Genomic DNA, 19,314 nt, shown 5'->3' on the forward strand with positions numbered 1-19,314 from the left:
CAGAATGGGTTCATCCTTCTTATCTTTAGTACTTCTAATTTAACTCAAACCTATAGTGCCCACCTCAGCTCATAGAAACCCCTCCAGCGTCGTTATATTTTGAAAATACTTTAAAATGAAATGGATCATTGATGTTGTTTTGTTTCTTAAGCGTATTCTACAATGTTATGTAATAAAAAAGACAAGCATATTCATTTCAATGAATTTGCATTTATTTCTGTGTAAAATGAAAACAAACGGAAATATAAAATACAAAATTATATACAGTAGACTTCAGCCGTGTCAAGTGTAAAAAGTATATATACAGTAGGCCGTGTCAAATGTGCCAAAAAATACATCTGATACAATCTGATTTAAGCAATTTGAGAAAAAATCACCTGTGTGAAGTGGGGCGCAGAGCTACAGTACAGTAGCCTATGTCACAATGCGTCATTATAGCCTATACAGTACATTTACACAAGGACATACAAATAGCTGCAGTCCATAGCAGTCTGATTACTTCCTACTTGGTCGCCCGCCTTTTTTAATAACATCCCGGCAAACACTGTGCAAGTGATTCATGTAGATATTGCATCTCTGTGGTCAGAATTGTGTTCCAAAACGTATCAATCGCGTGGACAAGTTCATCTTTGGTGGTGGGTTTAGCTTCGCCTTTCACAAATGCTTTGAGATCTTTCCAGACAAACCTCGTGATCTTTGTGGTGGTAGCATTTGTCCGCGAAGGCCCACTGAAGTTTTTTGAGAGCTCTTTTAATCGTCCGCACTCCCAAGCTGATATTGTGCCTGGATTCCAGCGCTGCTTTAAGATTTAGTGTCGTCCGTTCATCATTCTCTATGAGCAGAGAATGGATAATTTGCAGGACCTCACTGCAAAGAGAAAAACAAATAAAATTAACAATTTTAATGTTTGTTTTTTGTTTTACACACATACACAATGAATTTGATCAAATTATTACAGAATGTCGGCTTACCTGGTCAATTTACGTGCAAGCCTGGGTTTGTGTGAGAGTCTCACGACTTTATATCTCATTATCGTTCTCTTCGTCACGTCAGTCCCAGAGTCTTGTAAGATCTTCTGTATGTACTTGATTTTGTAGCCTTGTTCCCATAAGCTACGGATCTGCTCACCCGTTTGACAATTGATCTTCGTCATGATGTCAGTATGTCTGTCTGTAGGCTACAGTTAAGAATTGAACCTTATTATACAGTATTTTCTGTGTTGGCCACACCCCCTGTCCTCCAGCTGGATAGGGTGAATGACAATGACAATTGGTCTTGAGTGGTCTATCAGCAGCATAGTCTGGCAGTGAGCATAACATTAGCATGTTACAATGGAGTCAATTTGTCCAGCCTGGGCGTGGTGCTGATTGATTGTGTTTTGAGAATGTTTCAAATTAGCATTCTATACAGACTTGATTGGCCCATCAAAATCATGATTTTCCAAAGGAGAGAGAGAGATGGTCACCCCTGCCCACAAGAACGTGAAAAACGACATTCCTCAGACACTACAAACTAAACAGATATCTCCATTATTGTTCATGTTTATATATCACTGTTAACAACTTTAAAACTTTAAAATCATATGTTGCATCAACTGCAGCGAGCAAAGGCTCTGCTCTGCTGCATCCAATAATAAATATATCAGCCTACTAGTCCAGTGCGGACTGGTGATTTCATTTGTATTGGTGCAAAGCTTGAACAATATGTTAATTGCGGACTGCTACAGATAAACTGTAGTCTGTGGTTATAGCATGGTCATGGAGGGGAGAGAGGGGGTGCAGAGAGAGAGAGAGAGGGAGGTGAATATTAGCGCAACTTTCGTTCAACTTTGACCCCTCTATCACATGGAACAATGTTTTGGGCGTAGTGATATGGACACAAAAAACATAGTTCCATGTGATTATTTACTAATTTACTTTTACTGCGTGGCCCAGTGCCCCCCACAAAATGACCGGAACTACTTAATATTTCACCAAAACCAAAGCAGAACTCCCACCACGAGACTCTGGCAATCAATTAATACAGTTGCAACCACTATATTAATGGAAAGTTAAAAAACATCTGAACTATCCCTTGAACTCATCAGAACCCTGCATCATTATTTATTCTGCAACATTCGGAACATGTCTGACTCGATGTGTGACCGTTGTGTCCGTTTGTCTCTAATCCAGGACAAGACTTTCACGTGCACCCTCTTCATGCCCTTTGAGGAGTTTGAGAAGATCACCACGGGAGATGAAGTCATTGAATTTTTCCAAAAATACTTCACAGATGCTATACCACTAATAGGAGTGTAAGTAACGTCTCCACACATCCCTTCTTCCTCCACTGTTAAAGGCCTATTCATACTCCAGTTTGTGTGCGTGTGCGCGTGCAACAGTGACACTTGGTGGTCAACAAACGCGCACAGGGACAGACCCAGCCAGCTAGGGACACACATTGCTGTGTATAGGAGTGGCATTGCTCTTCACCACAGCTCAGTGACGCCATGTTGTAGTTTTCGGTGGTCACCCCATCACAACTCGACTATGAATAGGCCTTTAATATCCTCTTTCACCCACCACCAACTATAGCTTCTCCTTTCCCATATCTCTACCCCCACCACCCTGCCAATCCAACCTCGAAACGCCCCACATCCACGGCCACGTTCTGTGGAGTGTGAAATTGCAGACCTACAGTTAACACGGATAAGCGTGATGAAGTTTTAATTTGAGGCAGACAGCGTGTTGCAGGTGTCAGGGAGATAGAGGGATGAGGCATGGAAAACGGACGAGGTGTGTAATTAATTAGCTTCCTCTGCCTCCTGGGGTTTACTTCATTTGGAGAGCTCATGCATTAAGAGCATTAATGAGCTGCATGCTAGTTGTTTACCTTTCAGCGTAAACTGACTCCATCATGCAGCTCACGGAGACCTCGATCGGCTCATTCAGTTTAGTATTTATATACTGTGTGTGTATACATGCACACACATGCGCGCGCACGTTTGAACACCTTTCTCAATTTTTAGAAGATGCAGCTGTTAGAATTGAGATTGGATGACACATTAGTTTGAAACCAAACCAAATTTGATGTATTTTGTCTTCATTCGTTTGGTTCTCCACAGTAAAATCCTTAATGTATTTTTACTGTACAGAGTGTACAACATGAAGCAAATGACCCTCATACTGTATGTTGATTTTGCTGCCGGGTTAAACAAGGATTTTCCTGCGTATTGTATTTGTTTTGTCTGTCTTGCAGCGATGCACTCAAGAGGGATTTCTTCCGCCTGCCAGCCCAGGCCATGGTGTCTGTCAAATGCTCTCCGTATCACATCGACGACAAGTGTGTCCTCATGGGTGACGCCGCCCACGCTGTAGTGCCGTTCTATGGCCAGGGGATGAATGCCGTAAGTAATATAAAACACATGACATAATCAGTGGTGTCATGCTCGTTGCACGGCGCTAGCCCCTCCTATGTCCAGCTTTGAGCGTTTGTGTAAACACAACCATTGAAGTAAAAAGTGAGAAGGCAAATTGTGATTGGCCAGAATGAGATGATGTATGATGATAAGAGCGCCCTCACTTCACACGTGTTCTACCTACACAGGGTCTTGTGCGGCCCGCGTTTTTCTAAAACGTGAATTAACACTACCTCTGAGGCGAGCAGCAGCTAGAGAAGCAAGGGAGGGGAGGCGCTCCAGCTGTGGGGTGTTAAGTATCAAGAATTTGTGGAATGCAGGTCTTTCGCTCATTGCTCTAGCGATCGGCTGAGCTGTGAAGTACCAAAAGACACACACCTCTCTCTCTCTCACACACAATAGTGCGCGGCGTCATTGAAAAAGGACTACTGGCCAATCACATCGGGGCTTTCCTAAAACTGCGATGGGATCCAAGTTCCATGATGCGTTGTAGGAAAAGGTCCAAGCTTAGAATATCATTGTATTATAAACCAAAAGAAAGTAATGCAGGTCTAAAACGGCCTGCATTAGTGCATAAAATAAAAGGTTGTAGTAGCCATTTACAAATTAAAGTGAAGTCAGTATTTGGCATTGTGATGTGTGGAACAAGCTTAATGTATCTTATTTTTATGTTATTGCCTTGATCACTCAACCCAAACCCCCCCCCCTCTCTTCATCCCTCTCTTTGTTTCTTGAAAAAAATAACATGATGGTAACTATGCACAAAAACGAATTTCACCTAATGTTTTACTTGTAAAACTGGGATGTGACAAGAAAGATTGGTGCTTCTGATTGTGTCATGGGTTTTATATGTATGCTCTGACGACACTTTGGTCAGCTTCTGTTTTAAACGTGTTATAAATACAGATTTTTGATTCTTGAACAAAACTTTAACTCTCAAATTATAATAATATAATATTGAAAGTCAATAATGATAGTAGCTACTATTCTAAAAAACACACCATTTATAAAATGATATACAGGCCTATTGTGGGAAGAAAAACAAAGTGAGCCATTTGAAGCCATCCATGATCATGCCTCATTAACATTATAATGGCCCCATGCACCATAAATAAGAGTCCCAGGTAATACAGTTTCAGCATTCATTCACCTGAAAGCTAGCTGACAACTGCTGAGAAGACACTGCTGCTGTGATTCAGATTCAATATGCCGCCGAACAACAAGAAGAGAAAGTTTGACGACGAACGCTGTGTAGTCAACCCTACCCGTGTTGTTCATGACGAGGGTTTGAAGCTCAGTTACATGCTTGCCCAAAAGATTGCTGCCGCATCAATGCCGTATTCCACAGGGGAATTTATCAGAGAGTGCTTGCTGACCGCCGCTGAAATTCTGGTACCCGACAGGCGACAGTTGTTTGCTAATGTCAGTTTGTCAAGGAATACTATTGCAGACAGAATTGGAGACATTGCAGAAGATTTGCACAGTCAACTAAAGGACAAAGTCAAGTCATTTATTGCCTTCTCTCTTGCAATTGATGAGAGCACTGACGTGGCGGATGTCGCTCAGTTGGCAATATTTATTCGTGGTGTTGATGCATCTTTGACCGTCACAGAGGAATTTGTGGAGTTGGTCGCTATGACAGACACTACAACAGCGAATGACGTGTTCAACAGCCTGGTCGCTGCACTGGACAGACTTGAGGTCGACTGGAGTCGCGCTGTGAGCATTGCAACAGACGGAGCGCCATCAATGATTGGAAAAAAGGCAGGTGTTCTCGTGAAACTACGAGAAAAAATCCACGCTCTGAATCCAGAACAACAATTCTGGAATTTTCATTGTATTATACACCAAGAGGCGCTGTGTAGCAAGAGCCTGAAAATGGACAACGTCATGGAAGTTGTAATCAAAACTGTGAATTTCATTAGATCCAGGGGACTCAACCATCGGCAGTTTGACACTCTTTTGTCTGATAACGATATCGGACATGGCCTGCCCTACCACACAGAGGTACGATGGCTGAGCAGAGGAGCTGTGCTGAAACGTTTTTTTCAGTTACGTGCAGAAATCGGACAATTCATGAAGGATAAAGGGAAACCACTTGTGCAGTTGGATGACCCAGACTGGGTTCATGATCTGGCATTTTTGGTGGATATAACGCACCATCTAAACACGCTGAATGTTAACATGCAAGGCCGCAACAAGCTTGTTACTGAATATGAACGCAGCATTGCTGCCTTCCAAACGAAATTAAAAGAGTGGCAGAATCAACTGTCACAAAACGTCCTGGTTAATTTCCTCACGCTGCAGTCTGTAACTGCACAACAAAAAGGAGCTAATGGCAACATGCACAGGTACATGGACAAACTCTCACAGCTGGCAAGTGAGTTTCAGAATCGTTTTCAGATCTTTGCTCAGCTAAAGGCAAAATTCTCTGTATTCAGCTACCCATTTGAGACCGATGTTGAATCAGTTATTGAGATGGACCTGGATGGTCAACTCCAGATGGAACTAATTGATATGCAGCATGATGAAGCATTGAAAATAGAATTTAGGCATAGCACTGTGGAGGAGTTCTATACAAAACTGGGACCGCAATATCCTGCATTTAAAATGTTTGCCTCAAAGATCCTCAGTATGTTTGGCACAACATATCTCTGTGAGCAGGCTTTCTCTGTGATGAATCTCAATGAATCCAAACTGCGCTCACAGTTGACAAACAGACATCTAAATTACATTATGAAAGTTTCAACTACTCAGAAGCTGGTCCCTGATGTTGACAAGTTGGTTAAAGCAAAGAGATGCCAGGTGTCAGGCATGAAGTAAAACTGTTTTTTAATTGATTATTCATGCATGAAGCATTGAGTGTCATTATTTTTTGTTTGATATTTTCTGAGTATTTCAGGCATGAGTAAAACAGTTTTTTTATGTTTTGAGCTGAACGTTTTCTGTTTGGGTTTTTTCCCTTACTTTTTAATTGATTGTGCATGCATGAAGCATTGAGTGTCATTATTTTTCACTTCAATAAAAACACAAAACTGAGTTGATTGTCTGAGTTTGATTTGCTGAAAGTAGGCCTGCATAATGTAATGCAGATGAAAATGTTTGCTCACAGGTGATCAACAGCTGACGCATAACAAAAGCCACACATTACTGAACAGAAACTGCAGATATTGTGCTGACATGGTAATAGCTCTCAGGTGATCAACACCTGAAACATAAGAACAAAAGCCACACATTACTGAACAGAAACTGCAGATATTTTGCATATTAGCAGATGTCTTTACTTCAAATTGAAATGTTTTACTTTCAAATGTTTTGTTGGGGATCCTTATTGCATTGTTTATTAATTACAGTAGAATATAGATAGATAGATAGGTGACTGAGCTGTGAAGTACCAAAAGACACACACCTCTCTCTCTCACACACACAATAGTGCGCGTCATTGAAAAAAAGGAAAAAGGACAGGATTAGGCATAGTTGCAAAAAATCACAGCGACTACTGGCCAATCACATCAGGGCTTTCCTAAAACTGTGATGGGATCCAAGTTCCATGATATGCGTTGTAGGAAAAGGTCCAAGCTTAGAATATCATTGTATTATAAACCAAAAGAAAGTAATGCAGGTCTAAAACGGCCTGCATTAGTGCATAAAATAAAAGGTTGTAGTAGCCATTTACAAATTAAAGTGAAGTCAGTATTTGGCATTGTGATGTGTGGAACAAGCTTAATGTATCTTATTTTTATGTTATTGCCTTGATCACTCAACCCAACCCCCCCTCTCTTCATCCCTCTCTTTGTTTCTTGAAAAAAATAACATGATGGTAAATATGCACAAAAACGAATTTCACCTACTGTTTTACTTGTAGAACTGGGATGTGACAATATTGATTGATTGATTGAAATATTTATTAACAGTTTGTAGAATTTACAGTACATTTTAAGCACAAACTCAATACAAAGACTGTTAACTGTAAAGATTGTCAAGATATAAAGATTGGTGCTTCTGATTGTGTCATGGGTTTTATATGTATGCTCTGACAACACTTTGGTCAGCTTCTGTTTTAAACGTGCTATAAATACAGATTTTTGATTCTTGAACAAAACTTAAACTCTCAAATTATAATAATATAATATTGAAAGTCAATAATGATAGTAGCTACTATTCTAAAAAACACACCATTTATAAAATGATATACAGGCCTATTGTGGGAAGAAAAACAAAGTGAGCCATTTGAAGCCATCCATGATCATGCCTCATTAACATTATAATGGCCCCATGCACCATAAATAAGAGTCCCAGGTACAGTTTCAGCATTCATTCACCTGAAAGCTAGCTGACAACTGCTGAGAAGACACTGCTGCTGTGATTCAGATTCAATATGCCGCCGAACAACAAGAAGAGAAAGTTTGACGACGAACGCTGTGTAGTCAACCCTACCCGTGTTGTTCATGACGAGGGTTTGAAGCTCAGTTACATGCTTGCCCAAAAGATTGCTGCCGCATCAATGCCGTATTCCACAGGGGAATTTATCAGAGAGTGCTTGCTGACCGCCGCTGAAATTCTGGTACCCGACAGGCGACAGTTGTTTGCTAATGTCAGTTTGTCAAGGAATACTATTGCAGACAGAATTGGAGACATTGCAGAAGATTTGCACAGTCAACTAAAGGACAAAGTCAAGTCATTTATTGCCTTCTCTCTTGCAATTGATGAGAGCACTGACGTGGCGGATGTCGCTCAGTTGGCAATATTTATTCGTGGTGTTGATGCATCTTTGACCGTCACAGAGGAATTTGTGGAGTTGGTCGCTATGACAGACACTACAACAGCGAATGACGTGTTCAACAGCCTGGTCGCTGCACTGGACAGACTTGAGGTCGACTGGAGTCGCGCTGTGAGCATTGCAACAGACGGAGCGCCATCAATGATTGGAAAAAAGGCAGGTGTTCTCGTGAAACTACGAGAAAAAATCCACGCTCTGAATCCAGACCAACAATTCTGGAATTTTCATTGTATTATACACCAAGAGGCGCTGTGTAGCAAGAGCCTGAAAATGGACAACGTCATGGAAGTTGTAATCAAAACTGTGAATTTCATTAGATCCAGGGGACTCAACCATCGGCAGTTTGACACTCTTTTGTCTGATAACGATATCGGACATGGCCTGCCCTACCACACAGAGGTACGATGGCTGAGCAGAGGAGCTGTGCTGAAACATTTTTTTCAGTTACATGCAGAAATCGGACAATTCATGAAGGATAAAGGGAAACCACTTGTGCAGTTGGATGACCCAGACTGGGTTCATGATCTGGCATTTTTGGTGGATATAACGCACCATCTAAACACGCTGAATGTTAACATGCAAGGCCGCAACAAGCTTGTTACTGAATATGAACGCAGCATTGCTGCCTTCCAAACGAAATTAAAAGAGTGGCAGAATCAACTGTCACAAAACGTCCTGGTTAATTTCCTCACGCTGCAGTCTGTAACTGCACAACAAAAAGGAGCTAATGGCAACATGCACAGGTACATGGACAAACTCTCACAGCTGGCAAGTGAGTTTCAGAATCGTTTTCAGATCTTTGCTCAGCTAAAGGCAAAATTCTCTGTATTCAGCTACCCATTTGAGACCGATGTTGAATCAGTTATTGAGATGGACCTGGATGGTCAACTCCAGATGGAACTAATTGATATGCAGCATGATGAAGCATTGAAAATAGAATTTAGGCATAGCACTGTGGAGGAGTTCTATACAAAACTGGGACCGCAATATCCTGCATTTAAAATGTTTGCCTCAAAGATCCTCAGTATGTTTGGCACAACATATCTCTGTGAGCAGGCTTTCTCTGTGATGAATCTCAATGAATCCAAACTGCGCTCACAGTTGACAAACAGACATCTAAATGACATTATGAAAGTTTCAACTACTCAGAAGCTGGTCCCTGATGTTGACAAGTTGGTTAAAGCAAAGAGATGCCAGGTGTCAGGCATGAAGTAAAACAGTAATTGATTATGCATGCATGAAGCATTGAGTGTCATTATTTTTTGTTTGATATTTTCTGAGTATTTCAGGCATGAGTAAAACAGTTTTTTTTATGTTTTGAGCTGAACTTTTTCTGTTTGGGTTTTTTCCCTTACTTTTTAATTGATTATGCATGCATGAAGCATTGAGTGTCATTATTTTTCACTTCAATAAAAACACAAAACTGAGTTGATTGTCTGAGTTTGATTTGCTGAAAGTAGGCCTGCATAATGTAATGCAGATGAAAATGTTTGCTCACAGGTGATCAACAGCTGACGCATAACAAAAGCCACACATTACTGAACAGAAACTGCAGATATTGTGCTGACATGGTAATAGCTCTCAGGTGATCAACACCTGAAACATAAGAACAAAAGCCACACATTACTGAACAGAAACTGCAGATATTTTGCATATTAGCAGATGTCTTTACTTCAAATTGAAATGTTTTACTTTCAAATGTTTTGTTGGGGATCCTTATTGCATTGTTTATTAATTACAGTAGAATATAGATAGATAGATAGGTGACTGAGCTGTGAAGTACCAAAAGACACACACCTCTCTCTCACACACACACAATAGTGCGCGTCATTGAAAAAAAGGAAAAAGGACAGGATTAGGCATAGTTGCAAAAAATCACAGCGACTACTGGCCAATCACATCAGGGCTTTCCTAAAACTGTGATGGGATCCAAGTTCCATGATATGCGTTGTAGGAAAAGGTCCAAGCTTAGAATATCATTGTATTATAAACCAAAAGAAAGTAATGCAGGTCTAAAACGGCCTGCATTAGTGCATAAAATAAAAGGTTGTAGTAGCCATTTACAAATTAAAGTGAAGTCAGTATTTGGCATTGTGATGTGTGGAACAAGCTTAATGTATCTTATTTTTATGTTATTGCCTTGATCACTCAACCCAACCCCCCCTCTCTTCATCCCTCTCTTTGTTTCTTGAAAAAAATAACATGATGGTAAATATGCACAAAAACGAATTTCACCTACTGTTTTACTTGTAGAACTGGGATGTGACAATATTGATTGATTGATTGAAATATTTATTAACAGTTTGTAGAATTTACAGTACATTTTAAGCACAAACTCAATACAAAGACTGTTAACTGTAAAGATTGTCAAGATATAAAGATTGGTGCTTCTGATTGTGTCATGGGTTTTATATGTATGCTCTGACAACACTTTGGTCAGCTTCTGTTTTAAACGTGCTATAAATACAGATTTTTGATTCTTGAACAAAACTTAAACTCTCAAATTATAATAATATAATATTGAAAGTCAATAATGATAGTAGCTACTATTCTAAAAAACACACCATTTATAAAATGATATACAGGCCTATTGTGGGAAGAAAAACAAAGTGAGCCATTTGAAGCCATCCATGATCATGCCTCATTAACATTATAATGGCCCCATGCACCATAAATAAGAGTCCCAGGTACAGTTTCAGCATTCATTCACCTGAAAGCTAGCTGACAACTGCTGAGAAGACACTGCTGCTGTGATTCAGATTCAATATGCCGCCGAACAACAAGAAGAGAAAGTTTGACGACGAACGCTGTGTAGTCAACCCTACCCGTGTTGTTCATGACGAGGGTTTGAAGCTCAGTTACATGCTTGCCCAAAAGATTGCTGCCGCATCAATGCCGTATTCCACAGGGGAATTTATCAGAGAGTGCTTGCTGACCGCCGCTGAAATTCTGGTACCCGACAGGCGACAGTTGTTTGCTAATGTCAGTTTGTCAAGGAATACTATTGCAGACAGAATTGGAGACATTGCAGAAGATTTGCACAGTCAACTAAAGGACAAAGTCAAGTCATTTATTGCCTTCTCTCTTGCAATTGATGAGAGCACTGACGTGGCGGATGTCGCTCAGTTGGCAATATTTATTCGTGGTGTTGATGCATCTTTGACCGTCACAGAGGAATTTGTGGAGTTGGTCGCTATGACAGACACTACAACAGCGAATGACGTGTTCAACAGCCTGGTCGCTGCACTGGACAGACTTGAGGTCGACTGGAGTCGCGCTGTGAGCATTGCAACAGACGGAGCGCCATCAATGATTGGAAAAAAGGCAGGTGTTCTCGTGAAACTACGAGAAAAAATCCACGCTCTGAATCCAGACCAACAATTCTGGAATTTTCATTGTATTATACACCAAGAGGCGCTGTGTAGCAAGAGCCTGAAAATGGACAACGTCATGGAAGTTGTAATCAAAACTGTGAATTTCATTAGATCCAGGGGACTCAACCATCGGCAGTTTGACACTCTTTTGTCTGATAACGATATCGGACATGGCCTGCCCTACCACACAGAGGTACGATGGCTGAGCAGAGGAGCTGTGCTGAAACATTTTTTTCAGTTACATGCAGAAATCGGACAATTCATGAAGGATAAAGGGAAACCACTTGTGCAGTTGGATGACCCAGACTGGGTTCATGATCTGGCATTTTTGGTGGATATAACGCACCATCTAAACACGCTGAATGTTAACATGCAAGGCCGCAACAAGCTTGTTACTGAATATGAACGCAGCATTGCTGCCTTCCAAACGAAATTAAAAGAGTGGCAGAATCAACTGTCACAAAACGTCCTGGTTAATTTCCTCACGCTGCAGTCTGTAACTGCACAACAAAAAGGAGCTAATGGCAACATGCACAGGTACATGGACAAACTCTCACAGCTGGCAAGTGAGTTTCAGAATCGTTTTCAGATCTTTGCTCAGCTAAAGGCAAAATTCTCTGTATTCAGCTACCCATTTGAGACCGATGTTGAATCAGTTATTGAGATGGACCTGGATGGTCAACTCCAGATGGAACTAATTGATATGCAGCATGATGAAGCATTGAAAATAGAATTTAGGCATAGCACTGTGGAGGAGTTCTATACAAAACTGGGACCGCAATATCCTGCATTTAAAATGTTTGCCTCAAAGATCCTCAGTATGTTTGGCACAACATATCTCTGTGAGCAGGCTTTCTCTGTGATGAATCTCAATTAATCCAAACTGCGCTCACAGTTGACAAACAGACATCTAAATGACATTATGAAAGTTTCAACTACTCAGAAGCTGGTCCCTGATGTTGACAAGTTGGTTAAAGCAAAGAGATGCCAGGTGTCAGGCATGAAGTAAAACAGTAATTGATTATGCATGCATGAAGCATTGAGTGTCATTATTTTTTGTTTGATATTTTCTGAGTATTTCAGGCATGAGTAAAACAGTTTTTTTTATGTTTTGAGCTGAACTTTTTCTGTTTGGGTTTTTTCCCTTACTTTTTAATTGATTATGCATGCATGAAGCATTGAGTGTCATTATTTTTCACTTCAATAAAAACACAAAACTGAGTTGATTGTCTGAGTTTGATTTGCTGAAAGTAGGCCTGCATAATGTAATGCAGATGTAAATGTTTGCTGACAGGTGATCAACACCTGACACATAACAAAAGCCACACATATTGCCACATATTGTGCTGACATGGTAATAGCCCTCAGGTGATCAACACCTGAAACATGCAGATATTTTGCATATTAGCAGATGTCTTTACTTCAAATTGAAATGTTTTACTTTCAAATGTTTTGTTGGGGATCCTTATTGCATTGTTTATTAATTACAGTAGAATATAGATAGATATATACATGTAGATATTATAGCAGTGACTGACTGAGACATCGAGCGTGCGTCCGCAACTGGTTGTGGCCCCCATCAAGTGACCTTTTGACCAATGCGGCCCTCGCCCCAAGTTGAGTTTGACACCCCTGGTGTAGGTAGAACACCAGGAAATTCACGATGGATCCTATACTATACTATATAGTCTATAGTCTACTATAGTCTACTATAGTCTATAGTCTACTATAGTCTGCCCAAATCATCCAGTGGTTACTTGCAGAACAGGTTTTCTGGCGGTGAGTGAGCCACCTAGATTCACGACGTGTCAAGTATACAAATCAAATGTCTACTTTGCATAACAACAGGTTTTGTTTACCTGTCCTGAATGTGGTCATACGCGGTATAGTGCTGCTTCTGTGGGGTTCTGTTCTGTAAAGAGCACCACAGCAGTGTGGCTCCAGTACTGCTTCTGTGGGGTTCTGTTCTGTAAAGAGCAACACAGCAGTGTGGCTCCAGTGCTGCTTCTGTGGGGTTCTGTTCTGTAAAGAGCACCACAGCAGTGTGGCTCCAGTGCTGCTTCTGTGGGGTTCTGTTTGGTAAAGAGCAACACAGCAGTGTGGCTCCAGTGCTGCTTCTGTGGGGTTCTGTTTGGTAAAGAGCAACACAGCAGTGTGGCTCCAGTGCTGCTTCTGTGGGGTTCTGTTTGGTAAAGAGCAACACAGCAGTGTGGCTCCAGTACTGCTTCTGTGGGGTTCTGTTTGGTAAAGAGCAACACAGCAGTGCGGCTCCAGTGCTGCTTCTGTGGGGTTCTGTTTGGTAAAGAGCAACACAGCAGTGTGGCTCCAGTACTGCTTCTGTGGGGTTCTGTTTGGTAAAGAGCAACACAGCAGTGTGGCTCCAGTGCTGCTTCTGTGGGGTTCTGTTTGGTAAAGAGCAACACAGCAGTGTGGCTCCAGTACTGCTTCTGTGGGGTTCTGTTCTGTAAAGAGCAACACAGCAGTGTGGCTCCAGTACTGCTTCTGTGGGGTTCTGTTTGGTAAAGAGCAACACAGCAGTGTGGCTCCAGTGCTGCTTCTGTGGGGTTCTGTTCTGTAAAGAGCAACACAGCAGTGTGGCTCCAGTACTGCTTCTGTGGGGTTCTGTTTGGTAAAGAGCAACACAGCAGTGTGGCTCCAGTACTGCTTCTGTGGGGTTCTGTTTGGTAAAGAGCAACACAGCAGTGTGGCTCCAGTACTGCTTCTGTGGGGTTCTGTTTGGTAAAGAGCAACACAGCAGTGTGGCTCCAGTGCTGCTTCTGTGGGGTTCTGTTTGGTAAAGAGCAACACAGCAGTGTGGCTCCAGTACTGCTTCTGTGGGGTTCTGTTTGGTAAAGAGCAACACAGCAGTGTGGCTCCAGTACTGCTTCTGTGGGGTTCTGTTTGGTAAAGAGCAACACAGCAGTGTGGCTCCAGTACTGCTTCTGTGGGGTTCTGTTTGGTAAAGAGCAACACAGCAGTGTGGCTCCAGTGCTGCTTCTGTGGGGTTCTGTTTGGTAAAGAGCAACACAGCAGTGTGGCTCCAGTACTGCTTCTGTGGGGTTCTGTTCTGTAAAGAGCAACACAGCAGTGTGGCTCCAGTACTGCTTCTGTGGGGTTCTGTTCGGTAAAGAGCAACACAGCAGTGTGGCTCCAGTACTGCTTCTGTGGGGTTCTGTTTGGTAAAGAGCAACACAGCAGTGTGGCTCCAGTACTGCTTCTGTGGGGTTCTGTTTGGTAAAGAGCAACACAGCAGTGTGGCTCCAGTACTGCTTCTGTGGGGTTCTGTTTGGTAAAGAGCAACACAGCAGTGTGGCTCCAGTGCTGCTTCTGTGGGGTTCTGTTTGGTAAAGAGCAACACAGCAGTGTGGCTCCAGTGCTGCTTCTGTGGGGTTCTGTTTGGTAAAGAGCAACACAGCAGTGTGGCTCCAGTACTGCTTCTGTGGGGTTCTGTTTGGTAAAGAGCAACACAGCAGTGTGGCTCCAGTACTGCTTCTGTGGGGTTCTGTTCTGTAAAGAGCAACACAGCAGTGTGGCTCCAGTACTGCTTCTGTGGGGTTCTGTTTGGTAAAGAGCAACACAGCAGTGTGGCTCCAGTGCTGCTTCTGTGGGGTTCTGTTTGGTAAAGAGCAACACAGCAGTGTGGCTCCAGTGCTGCTTCTGTGGGGTTCTGTTTGGTAAAGAGCAACACAGCAGTGCGGCTCCAGTGCTGCTTCTGTGGGGTTCTGTTTGGTAAAGAGCAACACAGCAGTGTGGCTCCAGTGCTGCTTCTGTGGGGTTCTGTTTGGTAAAGAGCAACACAGCAGTGTGGCTCCAGTGCTGCTTCTGTGGGGTTCTGTTCGGTAAAGAGCAACACAGCAGTGTGGCTCCAGTACTGCTTCTGTGGGGTTTTGTTTTCACGCAACGAGAACGCCGCCTCCTCCATCAAAGAAGAGATTCGTTCAAAGCAAACTTTTTCGTGTCGCTATACAGCAAGAAGCTGATTATTTCAAGTCTACTTTTGTGTTTGTGTCTAAAACACTACTACTTACTAGACTATCAGCTGTTCTCTTCTTTGTGCACATGTGCATATGCGTGTCCGTGCGTGCATGTGATGTCATTAAAATGCTGTACCATTGAAAAATAAATCACCACCACAAATTACACCACTGCACATAATGACACAGCTACAAAAGGACACTGATGAAGGCTGGATAGCCCGAAACGTTTGTCCCTGTTCAAATATGAAATTTGAACTGAAGTCTTGGTGTGTGCGACCCAATACCGTTATTTTGATATGTTTTGATACAGTCAGAGCACGGTGGTCACATGAAGAGTAATTTACAGCTACAAGCTAAAATCTTTTGGGGTTCTCATGGCAGTTTTAACCTTTTATTTTGCAGGGATTTGAGGACTGCCTTGTCTTCAATGAAGTGATGGATCAGTTCAACGAGGATTTCAGTGAGTAATATGACTGCAGATTAATAAAGTCACATATAGGCTTTGTCTCATCGGCCAAGAAGCTCCTATGACTGGAAATATGGCTGATCAGGAGCATCGCATTACAATAGGAAGCATAGGATAGTATATATTCTAGTTAAGGAAAAAGTCTGAGGAAACAACGCATCAGAGTATAGTTTTACTTAAGAGTCGTATAGATGAGAGAGTTACGACAACTCCGTTCACTTCATGGGGCCAGTCCAATGGCGGCTATATTGGCAAAGAGTGACAAGGGCCTGAACCGGAAATTTACGGAATGTAATTTCAGTCTATGGGCTTTAGAGTGACAAACGAGTTACATGAACTACGTGACCGGGCTGTTTTCTGCCCCCTCATTGGCGGAACTCTCCTTTCAATGGCTCTGGTTTTACTATGCTCTCATATGTCAGTTCACCTGCTGCACGAGAGGGTGGTTACCATAGAAACCGGAGCTACCGTAAAAGTTTATAATGCAACCTTTCCACGTCAACTCGTGTACGATTTATGTATAGGGAACATTTAAAAACAACAGCATTGGACCAAAGAGAATTTGACTTGTCACAAACCATCACAGATCGAATTAAACATAAGCATGAAAACTAGGATATTCAAAGGTCAATCGATGATATAAATAGATTCTCTCACAACCTTTCCCAGGTGCTGTGCTCCCCGAGTACTCCAGAGTGAGGGTTCCAGATGACCATGCGATTGCAGACCTAGCCATGTACAACTACGTTGAAGTAAGGCAGATCTTTTGATCATTAGCAGCTTGCAAAACATGCCTAAATAAATTCACAACATTTTGCACAGTACATACATACACCAAGCACGACTTCTGCACCTGTGGATTTGAGTAATTCAATCAATATCACATAACCCCTGCACCTTTAAGCCCAAATCACACCAGAGGGTCTGGTCGGGACAAAACATTTCTTTTAAGTAAACCACACCCCACATGTAATCATTTATTTTATACAGCACCTTAATTCAGCCAATCTCTTACTCTCTGTTCTGCTTTAATTATTTCTCAATTACTGTTTAGACTCAGACTATAATTGAAGTGGTTCATTGCCAGCTTCATGCCAGGTTCATCTTCCAGGCACTGTGGTGGATATGCCTGGAACTTAGTCTTAACTGGTCACGTAGGCTATATGTCGGACTGTCTCAGCATGGAGAGTAAATGGTGCATGTTGTTACTTCAGACTTCAGCGCTTGATATTCATTGATCAATCATTCATTTGAATCATCTGTGTGGAGGCAGGGAGATCTTGTAGAGAATATTACCTTTTTTCTGTACCTGCAGAGCGCCTGAGCACTTTTCTAGTTATTATGTGTCCATTTGTACACTCTCTCATGCAATGCCAGTAATTGGCCTCAGGCACTGTCGCTGCTATATATGATACTCTCATTTACTGCACAACACCTCGTCAGGAGTTAGAACACCTGACTCCATCTCCCCCATTGAGAGAATAGAAGAGGCTTCGTTGCATGACACAGGAGTTGTAAAAGGTTATTTGAAGTGTGCAGCACAGATGAGCAGGGCTGCATGCCAACATTGGACTGTGAGAATGAATGATGCGCAGCCTGCGTAGCTAGTTCAGGAGTGCGCCTACCTGATCAGGTGTCTAGTCTCATGCACTCTTTACTTGATCAGAGCGGCTATTTAAACTGGATGTGCGTCGCTGCTCATGAAGTTTTTGCAAATCCCACCGCCTCCCCTGCAGTGTCCACCTGTAGGCTCTAGATCCCTCTGCATGGGGGTCTTAAATGCATTCCCTGTAATTCTATTTGGCTTATAACTTAGCTAAATGTTAATGTTACAGGGAATGAATAGCGACAGAGCCCTGACGCCAATCTATGCTTCATATATCTAATATCTATGCTCAATAAATATATATTCTAAATTCATTCGAAGAGTTGTCTGACTGAAATCCACTAAATTGCTGTACGCCTGAGAGACAACTGCTTCACATTCCTAACAGATCATGTACCCTTTTATGTTTTTACAGATGCGAGCACACGTCAACTCAAAGTGGTTCCTTTTCAGAAAACGGGTGGATAGCATCCTCCACGCCCTCATGCCGAAGACAATCATTCCCCTCTACACAATGGCAAGTTAACTATTGCAGTGGTTCTGAACCAGTGGTCCATGTCCCTGAGGGGATTCCAGGTGGTCCCAACTCCCAGCTATAAATGATGGAAGAGTTGGTAACCAATGGACCCTCTTGAGAGCATACAATGAAACCAAATGGACTGTTACGGGTCCATTTGGTTTCATTTTACGCTCTCAAGAGTTCAATTACTGTTAAACATCTGCATTACTTAATTTACAAGTAGCCTAGTCTACTCTACACAATTAGAGAATGTAGAATAATTGTTATTTTGATCAACGTGTGCCTGTTATATTTCGTACCACACTACCACCAGTCAATACAACAGCAATACAGCATGGAATTGTGGGCAAAATCATATCCAACGATGGAGAGGCTGAATCTCATAAAATGCCGAATAAATAGTGGACCTTGATATGAAAATGGTTGAAAACCCCTGCCCTATTAAAACAAAAGCAACGTTTTATTTTGCTTGGTCCACCTGAAAAAAGTTATTGTTTTTTGTCCCATACAGGTGACCTTCACCAGGACAAGGTACCATGATGCTGTGAAACGCTGGCACTGGCAAGATAAAGTAAGAGACTGTGTTTGTAAATCTGGTACAAATGTTTGATCTCTTCTTAGCTCATTGACGTTCCAATTTATGGTATTAAAATGTAAGTCCATTGGAGGCCTTTCTATTGTCCTCCCTGCACTCTTTTGAAGTAGCAGTGTCATCAGAAAAATGGCAGTTTGGCCTCCTAGATTAGGATGTTTAACCCTAGTGAACTCAGAACGTCATGGCATTACAGTCTGTCTGACCTTTGTTTCACAGGTGATCAACCAAGGCCTACTAGGTTGTGCTACAGCCACCATCCTGGGAGGCTCGTACCTGGTCATTAAATATCCGCCAGATATGTCCAACGTTACCTTAGAGAAGATGTGGAGCAGGGTGCTAGCCCTAAAGACCTTCTGAGCATCCGCAATTTGCTGTGGTAGAGAGTAACAAAGTACATTTGACTTAAGTACTGTACTACAATTTTGAGGTATTTGTACTTGAGTATTTCCAATGTCCAATTCTTTTTTACTTCTACTCCACTATATCTCAGATACAAGCTCATAGCGTGGTACCGAGTGCCGTGCTACAAGCTCGGCACAAATCTTGAAAACGTGTGCACATCTTTGAATATATATTCTTTCACAGTGAACGTTTTTAAC

At 42.0% G+C, this 19,314-nt stretch overlaps 1 protein-coding gene across 1 annotated transcript in view; it reads left to right on the forward strand.

Moving 5' to 3' along the window:
- kmo (kynurenine 3-monooxygenase) overlaps positions 1 to 19,072 on the forward strand; it is a gene marked incomplete at both ends in the record, with an annotated part of 28,052 nt that extends 8,980 nt beyond the window's left edge. Inside the window, 7 exons of the mRNA XM_083774309.1 lie at positions 2,172 to 2,293; positions 3,238 to 3,385; positions 15,931 to 15,988; positions 16,664 to 16,746; positions 18,016 to 18,117; positions 18,632 to 18,691; positions 18,932 to 19,072. Coding sequence (XP_083630435.1) covers positions 2,172 to 2,293; positions 3,238 to 3,385; positions 15,931 to 15,988; positions 16,664 to 16,746; positions 18,016 to 18,117; positions 18,632 to 18,691; positions 18,932 to 19,072 — 714 coding nt within the window. The remainder of the gene's footprint in view (positions 1 to 2,171; positions 2,294 to 3,237; positions 3,386 to 15,930; positions 15,989 to 16,663; positions 16,747 to 18,015; positions 18,118 to 18,631; positions 18,692 to 18,931) is intronic.
- Between the last annotated feature and the right edge of the window lie 242 nt (positions 19,073 to 19,314).

This window comes from Protomyctophum parallelum (assembly GCF_964188405.1).
Source record: "Protomyctophum parallelum genome assembly, chromosome: 10".
Classification (NCBI taxonomy): domain Eukaryota; kingdom Metazoa; phylum Chordata; class Actinopteri; order Myctophiformes; family Myctophidae; genus Protomyctophum; species Protomyctophum parallelum.